We start from the raw sequence: 17,986 nt of genomic DNA, 5'->3' as shown, positions 1-17,986 counted from the left end.
CTATAACGGATCCACTACCTTATTTTGGTTTGGAGTTAGGTTTCTGCGTTTGTTTGATTTATCAGAAAACAAACTGCTAATTGTGGCTCAAATGTTTGATTTGGGGTGGGATGAGGGCGGGGAGACTTGGAAGTGGAGAAGGAGGTTATGGGCGTGGGAGGAGGAGATGGTAGAGGAGTGTAGGACTTTATTGTTGACTGTTGTGCTGCAGGTTGACATTGTCGATGGTTATTCAGTCAGTGGGGCTTATCGCATCCTCATAGAAATGACGCCTTCCCGTGATTATGTCCCTGCTGATCTCTTATGGAGGAGGGAGGTCCCTCTGAAGGTTTCAGTATTTGCTTGGTGCCTTTTTCGGAATAGATTGCCAACTATGGTGAAGTTATTCCGAAGAGGAATTATTACTCACGAGTCTCAGTTTTATGTTAGTGGTTGTGGCACGCAGGAATCTGAGAACCATTTATTCTTGACTTGTGGTCTTTTTGGTCAGATTTGGCAACTTGTTCGCAACTGGCTTGGAGTACATTCAGTGGACCGTGCTACCACTGTGGATCATTTTCTTCAGTTTTGTACCTCTTCAGACAGCAAGACGTTCCATCATGATTTTGATCTGGTTTACAAGTTCTTGGGTGATTTGGAAGAAAAGAAATGATAGGCTATTCAGAGGCAAAGACAATTCTCACGTTCAGCTTTTGGAGAAGATTAAGATTTTTTTTCCTTTTGATGGTTTAAAGCTAAATTTGTTGTTTTTCATTATACTTTTCATAATTGTTGCCAAAATCTTTTGTATGTGTGGGGATTGACTAACTGCTGGTTCGTTTTGTTGATACTTTATTGTCTTTTTCAGCTTTTTTCTTTGGCACACATTATGCTGGGAGGATAGCTAACCGGTAGTAATATATTTCATTTTGATTTCTTTAACAAAATACACTATAATATCCAAATGATAATTTAATAAAATTTTCACACAACAAACACGTCACCTACGCTACTAACTTTTCTGAATATATATGAAAGTTGGTACGTGAATATCCAAATGATAATTTAATAAAATTTTCACACAACAAACATGTCACCTACGCTAACTTTTCTGAATATATATGAAAGTTGGTACGTGTTTTATACATTTAGGAAATGATGGAGTACCACTTTACTTTTCAACTATCATTATTTGATAAAAAAATTATATTTGTATAACTATTTTTTAACTTTTGGAACAACATTTGTTTCCGTCTTTTATTGGTGGTAAACACAATAATGAGAGTGAGAGTGTGTGTGTATGAATTCAATGTAAATATGAAGAGAAATGTTATTTGAGCAATTATTTTGAAACAACTTTTGCGACAACTCTCTTATACTTTCATTGTACTTTTATTCTCTCTCTTCATCTCTCTTTATTGTTATTTTCAGATAAAAAAGTGGAAAAAAAGGCTGTTACAAAAATTATTTAAAATTAGTTGTACAAATATCATTTGTGAGTAGTGATATTTATGACAACTTTTTTTTCTTTATTTATTTTTTTGATAAAAAAAAATAAGAGAAAAAGAAGAAAGAGAATACTACATGAATATGAAAACAGATGTGCTATTCAGTACGGAAAATTAATCACGGAATTTCACGGACGCGTGTTTGCATCTATTTTGCACGCGCTTCAGTTTCTGATTTTTTTTTTAAATAAGAAAAAAAAAAACTCTGATTCAAACGAAACCCACGTTCGCCACTCACTTCCGCCGCAATTGTTTCTCCTTTCCCGCGAATCAAAACTCTGATTGGAATTCACTCTCATTTGTTGTGAACTAGCGGTGTCGTCGTCTTCTCGTTTTCGTGCTCTTGCCTTTGTGAATCATCGTCTTCGTCTTCTCTTTCCGTGCTCTCGCCTTTGTGAATCAGGTATGTTAAGAAATTGTGCACATATATATACCCCCAATCTCTGCATCGTTGATATACGATCTTCTACCTAGTTTTACTGCTGTATTGTACTGAGTATTCTGTTTCAGAAACGAACTGTGTTGAAATTGCAGATTGTGGCTATTGTGCCAGGTGTTTGTGGAAAGTCCTCACAGAAAACATACAGCTTTTTTGTTCAGTTTTTCCAGCAATGGTTACACAGTGCATCATCTTTCTTAATTGTAGAATTCTGAAAGACATAAAACTATGAAGATCAAAAGCCTGGGAAAGCAATTTGTTTCATCCATGTATTCTAAGTGCTATTGCAACATAGTTTGTTAGGATATAGAATAATGGCTAACTAGAGTTGTTAAAGTAGTTAAGATTTGTTAGTAGTTAGTTTGTTACTTAGTTAGTTAGTTAGTTAGTTAGTTAGTTGAGGTTGTTACAAGGCTATTCGTAAGGTTTAGTGAATTGAGTAGTGACTGCTTATTGCTTATTGCTTATTGCGGATTGTGTATTGAGTAGTGCTTATTGCTTCTGTCACATATTGGTGCAATGGTTACTTGTTATTGGTGTTTGTTCAAGCTTGGATTCATATCTCTAATACCCTTGTCACCAAACGCACCATTGTCGTCGAGTTCATTAAACAGGTGCATGATTGGATATTCTCCAACTGGCTTGTATGTATTACAAATGGTATTCACACTACAATTGTTCTGAATTAGTGTGCCTTGCTGTTCTGAATTTTAACAAATCTGCTTCTGTTTTGCTCTAAATATGTTTTTTATTACAGGATATTGATTATGGTCAGCTTATGGTACTGATGGGATATGCTAAAACAGCAAGTGTGGTAAGGAATGAGTGCAAGCACTGCTGGCCTATGCTGCCAACTGGTTTTGAGCTGATGCACAAAGAAAGGATATGCAAATGGAAAAGCTCCATATCAGATAAAATGTTGCTACTGAAGTTTTGGAGCTAGATTTTGCAATCTTTGATGTATGTGGCTGATATCTACACAACTTTTGGTGGACATGCTACTTGCACTTTAGTTATGAGATTATGATGAATTGGTTCAAAAACAATTGTATTGTCTAAATCATTCTTCTAGTTAGGGAACCTTTTGATCTTTAGAAAGTCTATGTGACCATGAAAGAAGTCTCTATTAAGACTATCCATGTAATGTAATATTACTCAAATCAATGTTATACATTTCATCGAATGAAAATTGCAGACACATCATTTTATGTATTTCAAGCTTTAAATTCTTTAAGTTTTTTTTTTTAGAATCTGCAAATTTATTAATAACGAGCGCGTGCGAAGCATAACTAAAACTCGCGGACAGCAGAAAACCATTACAACAGGGACTGATATAGCAGAACCCCAACTGTCATAACAGCAAAACAAAACAAAACAAGTCCAACCAAGTAAAAAAATGCGACAGAATTTTTTTTAAGTAATATTACTTTCAGCATCAATAACATGATAATCCTTACAAATCAAAAGATCCAAGTTCTAACACAAAATAAAGCTAAAAAAATCCAAAAGTTGTGTCTTATTCATGTCTTTTGATGGCTGGATCATTCAACTTGCGTCTCTATGATTATTGTGCTGATCTTTCATGTGGTGTTGTTCCTAGAAAAAGAGACAAAGGGATTAGTGTTTTTTGTATTAAATTTTGCTTGTATTCCCACACAATAAAAAACCAACAGATTGTATTTTCATACAATAAGAAGACTTCAAACCAATACCTGTAACAAATCAGAACAAGTAGCATAATGGTTTGTGACCTGAGAGTAATAAGGAGCCTGCAAAGAATATATAATTAACCACTTATGTTCATTATAAAAATGTTCAAATAAAAACAAAACAATACCAAAATCTATATTTGCACCTTGTTTACTTGACCAAAATGTTCTTGATTTGGATTGAAGGGAGCTAAAGTATTCACACTACAATTCTCACTGCTACAAACATAGTTCTGCTCCTGTTATAGATATTAACATGCAAAAACATAGATAACTAGTATGCAATATCATATTGAATATTTCAAATAACAAAAAGCCAATCATTTTTAATTAAATGAAAGTAAGAAATCAGGTTTACTTGAATACTATCTTGTGTCCCAGTCCCATCAATAATTTGATACCTAAGAAACTCTTCATTTGTAGTATTTTGAACTACATGCAATCTTAGTCCCTGTCATAGAAAAAACTATAATTAGACACACACAGACGTATATACACACACACACTACCATGTTCAACTACATAAATAGTAGTATATAACCATTCAACCATTTAGGACTATGTTCACACTAAAATATTTACATAGAAATAGACAGACCAATGAAGCTTATATTTGCACCTGATTTGCATGACTAGTATATGATTTGTTTACTTGAATGCTCTCTTGTGTGCCAATTCTATCACCAAGTTGAGATCTGTAAAACACTTCGTGTTCAATTTCTCGACTTCTAGATGTACATTGGCCCTGCCATAAAAATTCTTAAATTAGACATCTCAATTATTATACCTATAATATCAATAAATACTATAAATTTCACACTCACCTCTTCTTGAACTTGAATATTTTTACTCTTTTGGTTGCTTTTTTTAGTTTTGTTTTGTGCAAGCTTCTTCTTCACAATCTGATCAACTATAGAAGTCTTCCTTTTTGAAGGAGGACGCCCTTTACTTCGAGCTACTTTAGGATCAAGAATGGTAGCTTGGTTTTGAGCTGAACAATCTTCTTCTACAATTCTAGGAGATGTTTCATTACATGGTAACTCAATTTTCATGTTTTCAATCAAGTTCATCACTTTCACTAAATCATCTTCACTATTTATCCTCGTTGAAGCAAATTCATAAAAGGCATCACAAGCTTTACCTACACGTTGCAATTCAGTTTTTCCAGCCAAATTATCAAAACCACATTTAATAAGTGTATACCTCCGCTTTATATCCTTCCTCCACCGTGCCAAAATATAATTAGATGGCACAAAATCTGTTTTCCCTATGAGCTTAAGCACACAAAGGATGTGCCTACATAAAATGCCTTTAAATTCAAACAAGCAGCAGGTGCATTTCAACACAAAGTCTTTTTCATTGAAGAACACCATGAACACGATATCTTTCATCTTGTCATATACTTTCTTACTTTCTGTAACAGAAAATATGGAATCCAAACCCTCCAATCTGTTGAAACATGCATGACAGTACATCATAGAAGCTATTTCCAATTGGAATTCCTTAAACTTTGCATTGGTAAATGCTTTTTGGAATTGGAACTCAAATCCAAAGTGACTAATACAAGAAATGACTGTATTAAAAGAACGAAAGTCAGCAATGTTTTCCTTTTCAATTTTATCTTTCAATGCATTATCATATTGCTCAACAAATTGCTTCAATGTTGTCTTTGAGCTTACATATCCATCAAAAAACGAGTTCATACTTTCACTTCGTTGTGTAGTTGACATTCCAGCCCAAAATGTGTCCCTTACATATGCAGGGACCCAACGATGTCGCTCAACAAATAACCCTTTCAGCCATTCGTTATCCTGTAGTTTGTAACACTCAATCATATTTTCCCACCTCATCATAAAATCACTTTTGGTAAAAGAATCATATACAATATCATGCAAAAGTGTTTTGATAGACTCGTAGTCAGAGTGGCTACCAAACTTTTCTGGAATCTTTTTCATTAAATGCCATAAGCACCACCGATGACGAGCTTTCGGAAAGACAGCCTCAATTGCATTCTTCATTGCTCTGTCTTGATCAGTGATTATGGCATTTGGAGAACGTCCATGCATACATTCCAACCATGTCTTAAATAACCAAGTAAAAGTTTCAGTATCCTCATTTGACAACAGAGCACAACCCAACAACATAGACTGACCGTGATGATTTACTCCAACAAAAGGAGCAAAAGGCATGTCATATTTATTTGTTAAGTAAGTGGTGTCGAAAGTTATGACTTCGCCAAAATATTCATATGCAACCCTACATCTTGCATCTGCCCAAAACACATTTCGTAACCGACTTTCATCATCCACATCCATCACATAATAAAATTGACTGTTTTGCTTTTGCATCCTCACAAAATATTTTTGTATTGCTTCAGCATCTCCTGTCCCAAGTCGTAGTCGTCTTGCTTTGTCTATGTAGTTTCTGCAGTCTTTTTCGCCAAATGTGAGATTTTCATACCCATCTGCTTCAACGACAAAGGATCGGAAATTTCTACTTACATTAATCCCAGCTTGATCATTGAGTTCTAACCTCCTCTTCATTCGTGCCCCTATATTCTTGTTCGATCTAAAATACCTTGCTTTCCCTGGACTTAGATCATGATTATGCTCAAAAAAAACACTTTTTATTTTAGTTGTTCCGTCTAAATAAATACACGCATTCAATCTAGCCTTACACTGCGTTTGAGTTATAGGATTTGGCTCTAACAGATTCTTTGAGCGACTCACATACTTTCTAGCTCGACTACATGCTAAAGTAAAATACATTTTCCCCTCATCTCCTTTTTTTGAACTTATTTTTTTAACTCCAAAACCCACCCGTTCAGCATAATTGTTGTAATACTCAGTAATTTCCTTCTCAGATCCGAATGACATCCCATCACAAGGTGTTTCTTCTTCACAAGTACCATTTGCTTCTAAACAATCATTAGTTTCCAATTCATCACAAGACTCAAACCCTTCTTGCACTAATACAACAAATTAAAAAAAAAACCTATATTAATTAACTAACATAGTTAAGTAAATGAACAATCAATCAATCGGCACAAAATTCCTTATAATGATCTATAAAAACAACAAATACACAAAATACTTACTTGTAGGTAAATTAAAACTGAAATACTCTGTTTTTGTGCTATGAATCAATGGAAGCTATGATGGTAAGCAATAACAGAGTTACATGAGAATGAATATGAGACCTGATTCAAAGAGACAAAAGCGTGAAAAAGAGAACGACGACCCTATATCACAACAATTGAGATTGAAGTTCAATCAGATTCTTCTATTAGCGGGAAAGAGGAGATAATTGCGGCGGGAGTGGTGAACATATGGGTTCTTTTCTCTGTTTTTGTTTTGGTGAACGGTGGGCACTTCTGTTTCTATTAAGGGTTTTTATTATTTATTTAATTTAATCTTGTTTTTTTGGACAAAGAAAGTAAGAAACTGCAGCGCGTAGCAATTACAAGTTTTCACGCGTCCGTATTTTTCCGTATTCAATATTGCCGTACGAAATATCATTTTCCTTGGAGAATTTCTCAGTATATGGGCTATGGATTATGGTAACTAGTTTTTCCACCCGTGCAACGCACGGGCAAAAAAATATTTATTGTGGTGTTAACAAAATATTACTCTGAACGTACCACCAAAATAAAACATATAATGCACTTCTTAATAAAAAATAAATCAGATGTTGTTGTCATCATCAAAATAAAGATGTCATCATTTGACAAATAGTTCAATTTAATTTAAAGCAATTACATAACTCTGATCAATAATGATTAAATGATTGCATAAGTTAAAAGTAACACCAAAAAGTTGTGAACACTTGGAATCACAATTAATCCAAAAAAAAGCCTTCATGAATATAGATGAGATGCATCATCACTTTATAGCTCCAAGGTTATTTACAAAATTAAACAAAAGTTTTTGTGGGAGAAAGAGGGCAACTCTTATAATGTTGATGATGTTGATTATGAATATAACAAAACATTACAAAATATATGATGTAATTAATCAATTTCAAAAGGCATTTATATTCATAGAAAATGAAATGTCATATACCAAAATATAATTAACTCAAATTGGTTCCATCAAACAACATCGGTTATTAACAATGTGATTAAAACATAAGTTTGACGGATCACAACATTACTTATACCTACAAAATAAATAGAAACATAAACTAATACCTATGTTTGAAGAATATGACATTTTAGACTTAAATCAAATGCTTATAGCCCCCATGGTTAGGGAATATAAAATTTTAATACTTATAGCCCCCCATGTATAAGAAATACTGATCTGTTTGAGGTTTATCATTGATACATGTGTGTGTGTGTGTGTGTGTGTGTGTGTGTGTGTGTGTGTGTGTGTCATATGCAGAGAGAGAGAGATGAAGAAGAAGAAGAAGGAGAGTGAGAGATTGAAAGTGTGGATATTTAAATTGTGGGTGAAGTTTGTCATGTAATTTAATTGAATTATGAACAAAAGGCATGTTTACAACTACTAACTTGTTGGATTAATGGACTAAAAATAGGGAGTGTTTGTATATTATTGAGAGAGTGAAAAACTGAAAATACACTATCCCAAGGAAGATTTTGTAAGTCTCCCGTGTAATGTTTTACATCCTTTTTTTTTTTTTTTACCCAGTACCATGAATTTATATCCATTTTGCATATTTTCTTCAATATTTAGTTTACTCAATCATATAATTGAAGAAGAGACTTATAAATTTACAGCGATATAAAACACAATCAAGTATACAGTTCTGAATAAGAACAACACATTTTTGGTTTAAAAATTACTCATAATCTATACATAAACTTGTTGTAAGTATATTGCTGGACTAACACCGTGTTTTTAAGTGGAATTCATCCTTCCAACAACTCAAAAAATGGCAGCAAAAGGTAGAAAAACACTAATCATGTTACCCAAACCTATTGTCAAATAACTTTTTGTCTAATAACATGTAGCACAACTAATTTAGATTCATGTCAATCAACATGTTAAATTTGTTCACACTGAATTTATTTTAAATATCTCTATATATTTGTAAAGTTTAATGTAAAACAAAGAAAACACTCTCGTATTTCAACAAAAAAAAATTCACAATATCAAAATCTAAACATATAATTGATCTTTATCTTTTTGTTCTTCAAGAATTTGAACTCCAAATTAAGACATCACCAACTGTTGAACCTGTCAAAAGTTTCAAAAACAAAATAGACTTTACAAATTAAATGGACAAACATGAAATGCTTATACGATTGAATTCTAATTTCAAAATACACAATCATGATAATAACTTATAATTAAAAGAATTGTATCCAAAAAAAATGTTTGTAGTTTTCTATATCTTAAGTTCTTCAACAATGTGATGGATAGTTCAAGGTCCACATAGTTCAAGGTCCACATTTAGATGCACATTCACTATTTATAATATAACTATTTCCTTTGCCACAAATATGGATATCCTTGAAAAAGTGGGAACTATAAATCAAGAAACCAATATTCTTTTGCAAAACAAAAAATGACGTATGTTTATGTATTGATTGGTTGAAGGCACAATGAAAGCCTAGAGTTGATACAAAAATGTGTATTTGTTATGAGAAACCATAAAAAGGACATAGCTATTCTATGAGCTGTATAGATTTGACAAACAAATTACCAAAAAGACGCAACGAAAACTAAAATAGTTTTTGGTAATTCTATCAATCACACAACTATAAAACTAAATGAAATAAACAATAATCTGAACAAAAATAATATCATTGTAATCATGAATCATTAACTGGATAGTTAAGAGAATGCAAACGAAAAATGACTAAGTGAAATTCCATCAACTATCCACATATAGAAATGATTCATAATGTTGAGACAATCATCATGAATATAAAACTTTGGTGGATATATGTTTTAATTTCAAAGGGATAGTGTGGGAAATTTGGAAATTTGATATGCTTTCAAACTGAAAAAGTGGAAATTTCAAAATGAAAGAGTGAAAAAATAACTCTAATTAGCAAGTGGAAGAGTGATTATCACTGCCCATTATAAGAAATGAAGTACAATATAAATATGAGAATGAAATGTTGTTAGTAGTTTAGAGAGATTAGTTACTTAGTTAATTATTTTATATAGTTGGTTAAGTCCCGTATTCATTTCTCATTCATCTTTTAAAGAATTTATCACTCAATTTCTCTAAATTTTTAGAATCATAATATTTTGACTTTGACTATAATAAATGATAACTATAATATACAAATCCACAAAGGAAACAGGGAACAGAGGAAAATATAGCACATAAAACAACAACAATCTAATTCATATGATCATGCTAAAAATCTAATTTCATGACACCATTAAAACAAAATAGAGAACAATATACCTCATTTCATCATTGACTTCAAATCTTGATTGTACGAACCATATTCATTATACTTTCTCTCCTAAGAAACCAAAAAACAGACAGCTCAATCAATCAATAGACAACCATAATGCAAGTAACAATGTTTTTGCTACCAAATTCAAAACAACTTAAAATCGAATGGAGTTTCTATATTTTAGCAAGTCACGAAAACTGACAAATGAAACTCACAATAGACTTGATATGTGGCAATCATAAATGGGACAATGCACTAACTTATGTAATCAAGTTTCAAAGGGATTTGGAACTTAGATCATTAATGAAACATAGACTGACCTCAAAAAAACATTATTAGTAACTTAAAAACAATCTTATACAATATTCTATATTAGAATACTAATTATCTTACCTTCAAATGACTAAACCCATTGGTTCCGTAAAGGCTTTCTTTCAAACTTTATCTAAATTGTTTAATGCTAATCAAAAGTTGTCAAAAATTCTAAATGAGTGTATATTATTAAGACTCTCTTCAGTTCAAATGCATTTAGTCACACTCACCCTAAAGAATAAAGATTATGAATAACTAAAACAAAATTTAGAAAACATCACAAAGTTTTGTAGCACCAAAGAATTTAGAAACAACATATATGATTCAAAATCAAATCAATAATATATACATGAATTTCATCTTTGGTTACAAAACAAAAACGTTTCTCAACATATGAATCTAAGTAACTAAAAGCAAACCCTCCATTAAACATGTTCAAAGCAAATAAACTTTTGAATAATTGGCATACCAATTGAAACCATCAAAACAAAATGAAGAAACAGGGTAGAAAGCAAATACCTCTTTTTTCTCTGGTACAAAAAGTGACAATAAATCTGCAAAATGAAATGAAGAAACGGGATTATCGTTCAATTGAACCAAACAGTATCAGAAGCAGAAAATATTAAACGAAGATTTGAATTAAAAATTAACTCATAAACACTAATTTCTATGAACACAAATTACCTTCTCATAAGATGATTGATGTTGAACGACGGTGATTCGTGTCTGCCTGAACTAAAGCAGAAGAAAAAAAATTGAAAATAGGGTTTTGAAAAATTATAACAAAACTAAACATTACATTTCAAAGAACATTACCAAAAAGTTCAAAACCCGGCGGAGGAAGAGATACTTGAAGCGAGAGAGAAGAATGGAGGTGAGTTTTGTGAGAATTTTGAGAGAGAGATAGAAGGGTGAGAAAGAGAGAGTGAATTGAATTTGAATTTGAATTGTTGTAAAGCCATTTTAGCTGCTGCTACTTCAGAAGAGAGAGTGGTTGATGTTGAATCGTTTTCACGTATGAGGGTTGGGAGAAAACCTTTTGAACGTGAAAGAAGGGAAAGCTTCCCCAATTGGTATTTTGCATTTATTGTTTCTGAGAAAAGTTACAAAAGAGTTGGGTTTGGAGTGTTGGGCTTTCTTTCATATGGGCCATATTTTGAATTTGTTTTTGTTTTTGTTTTTTTCTTAATAGTACACCCGAAAATGATGTTTGTTGGAGGGAAATCAACACTTTCAAATTTTTATGGTCTAAAATGAATTTTGATGAATTATTTATTGTGAAAATGTGAGAATTGTTATGGTTTTGTGGTCCCTATTACTAAATATGATGATAAATTGTACTTACAAAATTTGATGATTTGGCATTGGATGCTTAGAATTTTGACACATTGGATTGGAGGTCTAAAACATGCTTCACATTTGTATATTATTAAGATTAAGATAATGTTGAAATATGGGTGATGAAAGAATACAAAGTGCATTCGTCTTGGACTAAGACTCTTGTTCTGTCTATTAGTGGCATTCCCCCTGTATGTTGTACAAAAAGTGGTGATATTATTGGAACAGATGGTATGGCTGGATTGGTGAAGTATAATGACAAAGGAGAGTTGCTATAGCATAACATCTATTGTTGTGAAGATGTACGTGGATTCAAATTGGCTATGTATACAAAGTCGCTGTTTTCACTCCCAAGTGATTGTGAGAAAGCTTAAGAAAATTACTCAAACAAGACGTATGAGGTAGTTAAGTATTTTCCTTCACCATTTTCTAGATATTTATGATCATATTGTATTTTGAACTATTCGGTGGCTGCATTTGTAACATGCACCAGTAGGCCACATGAGCTGATCCAATATGTCATGAAATGTTTATTGGTTGACTATTTATAATTTGCTTATTGGAAAAATACTGGCAACTTTGTTTTTGTGATTCACTGTTATTTATGCATGTGTAATTGGATTATGTTCTAATGTATGTTGTGGTCCCTACTTGAAAAGAATTTGTATGGTAAATTAGTCTAATGAGCTTGTGCATTTTGATCATGATCATAACTACACGACTTTGACTCAAAGCACTTCATTAAAATGTGATCATAGCCATATATGTATTTAAATGAAATAGAAGGTTCTGTTTCCCTAATTTCAGTTGACGTTAAAAACTTTGGTGGTTGTCATTTCTTTGTTTCAGACCAGAATTTTGTTTTTCAAATCAATGATCTTACAAACAATTTAATGAATTTTTAGTACTTTGTATCATAAGAAACATCAAAACTAAATCATGACATGAACCTAAATAGTGCTACATTTACATCTTAGAGTTTTCAACCAAAGGGGTTTATGAAAAAGAAAATGCAGTTTGCAAGGTGATAAGTTGCAGAGGAAGGTGTTAATTGTTAAACTGTTAGGCATATGGGGGATAAGACAAAAAAGCTTTTTATCGGAGTTTGATTAGATTTGTGGTATATCTTCATTTGAAGTAGGAATTTCTTTGGCCTCCCATTGATTAGCATATTGCTTTTTCCCTTGCTGTTACAAAAGTAGTTTCTTATTTTGTCATTGAGAAAATAAACAAATATTGCATTAACATACCTTTTTTATACTCAAGACTGGTTCTTTACTTAGTGGGAATATGTATGAAAAAATCAGAGGGGAAAATATGAACATATTTTCCAGAGGAAAATGGTTCATAGGAAACAACTCTGAGAGAGATAACTATTTGATCGACTAAGTTATACAATGATATCAAAGCTGCATAGCTATGAGAATTGAGAATGATCATAGGCTCATAGCTATTGCAAATCATATATGATGAAAATTGTATCTGCTAGATGGTAAATATACAGAAATATGAACATGGAGTTGTGACTAATGAGCATGCAAAAGTAGGAGCATGGGGTATATCATACTTAAGTATTTGCCCCTGTTATCAGAATGGATTATATGAGCATGCATATCATTACTTGTTTGGGGTCTTATGTCCTTGTAGAAACTAATCAAGTTGTAGTTAGAGACCTTAGCCAAGAACGGATGGAGGAAAAAGAAACAATTATTGCTTCTGTGTATGTGATGAATTTGTATTCTTTCTTATGGAATGATGTATGTGATTCTTAAATTGTATATAAAGTAAGGATTTGATGTTTTTATATGATGACCAACCATATTTTGTTATTTTGAGGGGCTAGATTGATGGAATGGAAGTTGGTTGATTATGAGATGAGTTAGAAAGGTATAATTGTTTGGTGGTATGTTTAAATTTGATTGTTGCGTTCAACAGAGATATATGTGTTAGTATCCCTAATATGAGTCGGTTTATAAATTGGTAATGGTAAGCATAAGCCATACTCAAATAATAAGGTGGTAAAGGCCTTTAGGTAAATATTTTGATGTTTAGCCAAAAATTAATAAGTTAAGCTGTAAGATAGCTTGAAATTTCAAGAACTATACCTTCAGAGTGTCTCATTGGGTATGGATAGGTTTTCTGCAAATTATGTTTGAACATTGATAATAGTAACCTAGGAGTACATGGGACATTCCAGACATTCAAGTACTTAGGCGTTGAATCAAGGAACCGGATGTAGTTTGTTATTGAGCCTTATTTATGTCATTTCAGGTGCTTGCTGCATAATTTTGCAGAAAAAGATACTTGAACAAACTTTTTATCAATTTAGAGACATGGTAGGCTCAAATTTGGTAAAGAGAATTAGGAAGCCTAAGTGATAATTTAGACAAAACTAAGATGAGTTTCTCTTCTTACCAAATTTCTCAAGCTTTAAAGTTTGGACAAAACTTGAGGGCTATAACCAACTTGAAGGTGTATTATTTTGGGGTTCAATGGATACTGATTATATATATATATATATATATATATATATATATATATATATATATATATTTTTTTTTTTTTTGGTACAAAGATTATGTGTTTTAAACTTTTAATAGTTATTTGTGTTAATTTGTTTGCCATGTTGAATGCCGATATTCAAATCTACTGTTGTTGATTTGTATTGCTTAATCTATCTATGCAATGCGAGAGCTTAATTCAAGTACATTGAGGGTGAGTCTTGAAAACCATTGGTTCATATGACAATTGATGCCTTCATTTGTTATTTTTGTTTGTTGAATGACATTCGATTTGTTGTCGTCCAGATAAGGGAACTTTAACTTGAACCAGGAAGCAAAAATGGTGTACATATTATTATAGAATGACACACATACACGCACACCATGTGATTTACTGCCAAAACAAATGGCTCTCTTTCCCTCACTTGGCAATGCATTCAATTATCAAATAATTGCTTTCTTAATTTTCTCCATTTTCAGTTATGTGTGCGGCTGATGACTATTAACCAATAAAATCTGTTTGATATTTTTTCATAAGTCAACTCTAAATGTTTTGATTTAATTAAGCATAAAACCCCTGGATCTAGCCATATTTTTTATTTCAAATTAATGTATGTTTTTTGCTGTGAAAATATTGTCAGAGGCAATGATACAAAATTGGAGCATGATGATGAATGGCGCTTCTGCATAGTAGAATAATTGGATGGTTTCAACTATCATGGATGTTTTAATGATTCTGTCAACTGCTACTTGGGAGGTTGATTCAGGATTTGATATGGTTTATAAGCAATGGTTGTGGTGGCTGTTTATTGAATCAATTAAATGTTTGAGCTGAAGAGCATCCTTTATTTTTGTGTCGAAGAGCCTAGCGGTGAAATTCACACACAGTGTGGAGAAGATGGGTGTTAACCTGAGCCCCAGCACATCAAATATTCCCGCATCTTTTTTACATTTTTACATAGGAGACTAGGAGAGTATCCATTTAAAATACGTAAAAAATAAAATAAAACAAAATAGGTATGGTGTTTATGGATTACTGCTTATGGGTTGGATAATAATTAAATGAAGAGCAATGAGAAAGATTTTATCAAGAAAGATTCAAGAATGACATGGCAGAATAATCACCCTTAGATTTTATCAAGAAATTGTCCTGAAATTAATGTTAGCCAATAAAATCTCAACTTGACCGGAAATCATGGGGTGGTGCGGAAATCATGGGGTGGTGGAACTGAAATCTAATGGTGATTATTCTGCCATGTCATTCTTGAATTTTTCTTGATAAAATCATTCTTGATATCTAGCATTTTCCTTAAAAAAAGATTAAAAAAAAGTTAACTTATATAAAAATTTGAGATGAATTTTTCAAAACAAGTGGGAGAGTTTTGATAAGTTAATTTATTTATTGAGTTAAATATGTTATTGGTCCCTACATTTTGTGCTCCTTTGAAGAATAGTCCTACATTTCAATAAATGTTTTTAAAATCCCTACATTTTTATTCCGTTAGCATAAATAGTCCCTCCCGTTAACTTCTACCCAGTCATCAAACAGAATAATGATGTGGCAAAATTGTTACAGTTTTTTAATGGATTGGGCTTAATGAAGTGGGTAATATGACCTTCTTCTTCTTCATTGTGTCCTTAAGTTATTTCTCTCTTCAGCTTGCTGTTTTCCGCCGCCACCATCCTCCGGCCACCACCCCTGCTCGCCAGCGACCATAAAATTCATTCATTCACAATCTTCCCTCCATTCCCCCCCCCCTCTCTCTCTTCCTGCTTCTCCTCTCAACGGGTGACGTCGCCGCCATAATCATGGATTCACCTTCCCACGCCACCGTTGTCGATGTACGTACACGTGCCAAAACCATCGCTCATAAATCTCAGCAGCAGCAGCAACAACAAAAAAACAACTTGAAGAAGAGCAAGAGAAAGAAGACCCGACTGCTGAAACATGTTATTTTAACCCAAAAGTTGATGCTGATAGCATATTAAGCTGGGAGTTGGATTTTTATTCTAGACCAATTCTTGATGTTAGAGGAAAGAAACTTTAGGAGCTTGTTGTTTGTGATAAATCTCTTTCACTTCAATATATTAAGTATTTTCCTAATAATGTTACTAACAATATCACTCTCAAGGATTCTATTGTTGCTATTTGTGATGATTTGGATCTACCTGTACCTAGAAACATTTGCTTCTTTATGTAGCTAGATTGAGGTTATTGTTGTTAAATCCTGGTGTTGTTTTTGGATTATTATTTTGTTGGATTTATGATTTTTTTGGTTTTAGAGAGGGAAAGATGAATTTAGAAGGAAGAGAGAAAAGATGAATAGATGAAGAGGAGAAAGACGAAGATCAAAACTTTTGCTGCACAGTCTCCAATTTTCTTCTTTACTAATTTTAATTTTGTCTTTTGTGTTAATTAATCAAATTAACAATAAATTAGCATTAATCATTTTATTAATGTACACTTATTTAATGTGTGGGACCCGTCACTGCCACGTATACATCCACATGTATTGGATTTTTGCCCCATCATAAACTAATTGGAACCCACTAACTACCACATCAGCATTCCGTTAGATAATTGAGACTATTTTTGATAACGTAGTAAAAATGTGAAAATTTTAAAATCATTTATTAAAATATAAGGACTATTCTTTAAAAAGGTGCAAAATGTAAAAACTAAAAATATATTTAAACCTTATTTATTTGACTCAATCAACTTATGAGAAGCCCAATAAACAAGCTATTGAAGCGATCTCTCCCCCTCAAAAAATTAAACTAAAATTGGTGGGGTGCGCCTGACTCATGCAATAGTGCAACGCATAAGCGACACATGAGAAGTCCAGTAGCAAGCTACTGAGGTGACCTCTCCCCCGCAAAAAAGTAATTTAATATCGTGTGACCCATTGGGTCACATATCAGATATTAAACTGATAAGAACAGATACTACACTTGATCTTAGCCAAAAGGCCGAGAAAGGTATGAGTTGAAAAAGAGGCTGGCTTCTGCTTTTATATCAACTGTCTACTCAGTTCCTTTCTTCATTACCCGATGTGGGACTTAAATGCAGTAGCACCTTGTGACTGACTCTTACACACCACTCCCGTGCGTGACTCACCACTTATTTTCTGCTGCAAACTTTCATTATAAATATTAAATGTGATGAGAGATTGTTGAATACAACAATTGAAACAATGCCTCCAGTATCAATCAAAATCAAAATGGGAGATAAATATCATATCTCAAATTAAAATAGTCTGCAATTATACTATGAGTTTTGAGTTTGAAACGTTTCACAATCTGGGAATTCACTTCATAACTTGTGATAAGCAAAATTCTCTGTTACTTGACATTATCATCACAATCATCTGAGTTAATTTCCCTGGTTATTAATTCAAACAATATTAATTACTCTAAGCTACAAACATTGCCCTTTATATCATCTGTTGAAGTTGTTTAAGCTTCACAACTTTCCTAACATTGCCCTTTATATCATCTGTTGAAGTTGTTTAGGCTTCACAACTTTCCTTGTAGCTAGCTTATTTGGACAGTATTGGTTGGCACGAGTACAGGAAAGTGAAGTTCCATAATACATTGATGAAGCTAAGAGATGTCATCCCTCTTTAAAGATGTTTGATGAGTCTACATACAGAGCTAAATGTCCAAGAAGGAAATGGCATTGTGAGTGCAACTGTGTAACCGTAGATTTTGACAAGTTATCTTCTTCCATTGGTGCACACACATATTCAATCACTCAATACTCAGTTCCGTTATTATTTTTCCTTTTTCTGTGGTGGAATTGATCAATCTTGTATCTGTTG

The 17,986-nt window shown here is 32.7% G+C and overlaps 1 protein-coding gene, 1 long non-coding RNA gene and 1 other non-coding gene across 3 annotated transcripts; all 3 read right to left on the bottom strand.

Moving 5' to 3' along the window:
- Positions 1–3,400: 3,400 nt before the first annotated feature.
- LOC146902504 (protein FAR1-RELATED SEQUENCE 6-like) lies at positions 3,401–6,598 on the bottom strand. Its single transcript, XM_085733464.1, has 6 exons — positions 4,460–6,598; positions 4,255–4,380; positions 3,994–4,086; positions 3,782–3,874; positions 3,639–3,695; positions 3,401–3,522 (listed from the first exon to the last, which is right to left on the bottom strand). Exons 1-6 carry the CDS (start codon positions 6,509–6,511, stop codon positions 3,472–3,474), a joined length of 2,472 nt encoding a protein of 823 aa, XP_085589590.1. The 5' UTR covers positions 6,512–6,598; the 3' UTR covers positions 3,401–3,471.
- Positions 6,599–8,545: 1,947 nt separating this feature from the next.
- On the bottom strand, positions 8,546–11,717 carry LOC146902503 (uncharacterized). The gene is made up of 5 exons (XR_015022719.1): positions 11,143–11,717; positions 11,011–11,061; positions 10,846–10,880; positions 10,020–10,080; positions 8,546–8,833 (listed from the first exon to the last, which is right to left on the bottom strand). It is a non-coding gene; the product is annotated as an uncharacterized LOC146902503 (long non-coding RNA).
- Positions 11,718–16,952: 5,235 nt separating this feature from the next.
- Positions 16,953–17,148, bottom strand: LOC146902502 (U2 spliceosomal RNA). Its single transcript, XR_015024459.1, has one exon. It is a non-coding gene; the product is annotated as a U2 spliceosomal RNA (small nuclear RNA).
- Positions 17,149–17,986: the final 838 nt, after the last annotated feature.

Source organism: Medicago sativa, chromosome 8 (genome assembly GCF_051527215.1).
Source record: "Medicago sativa cultivar Bolivia chromosome 8, Bolivia_mono, whole genome shotgun sequence".
NCBI lineage: Eukaryota > Viridiplantae > Streptophyta > Magnoliopsida > Fabales > Fabaceae > Medicago > Medicago sativa.
This window is presented reverse-complemented; position numbering and strand designations above follow the sequence as displayed.

Coding starts and splice junctions, on each gene's coding strand:
- LOC146902504 (XM_085733464.1), bottom strand. CDS start 6,511: ATGTCATTCGGATCTGAGAAGGAAATTACTGAGTATTACAACAATTAT. Junction 3,875..3,993: donor GGACACAAGATAGTATTCAA/GTAAACCTGATT, acceptor TATCTATAACAG/GAGCAGAACTATGTTTGTAG. Junction 3,696..3,781: donor ATTTTGGTCAAGTAAACAAG/GTGCAAATATAG, acceptor TATTCTTTGCAG/GCTCCTTATTACTCTCAGGT.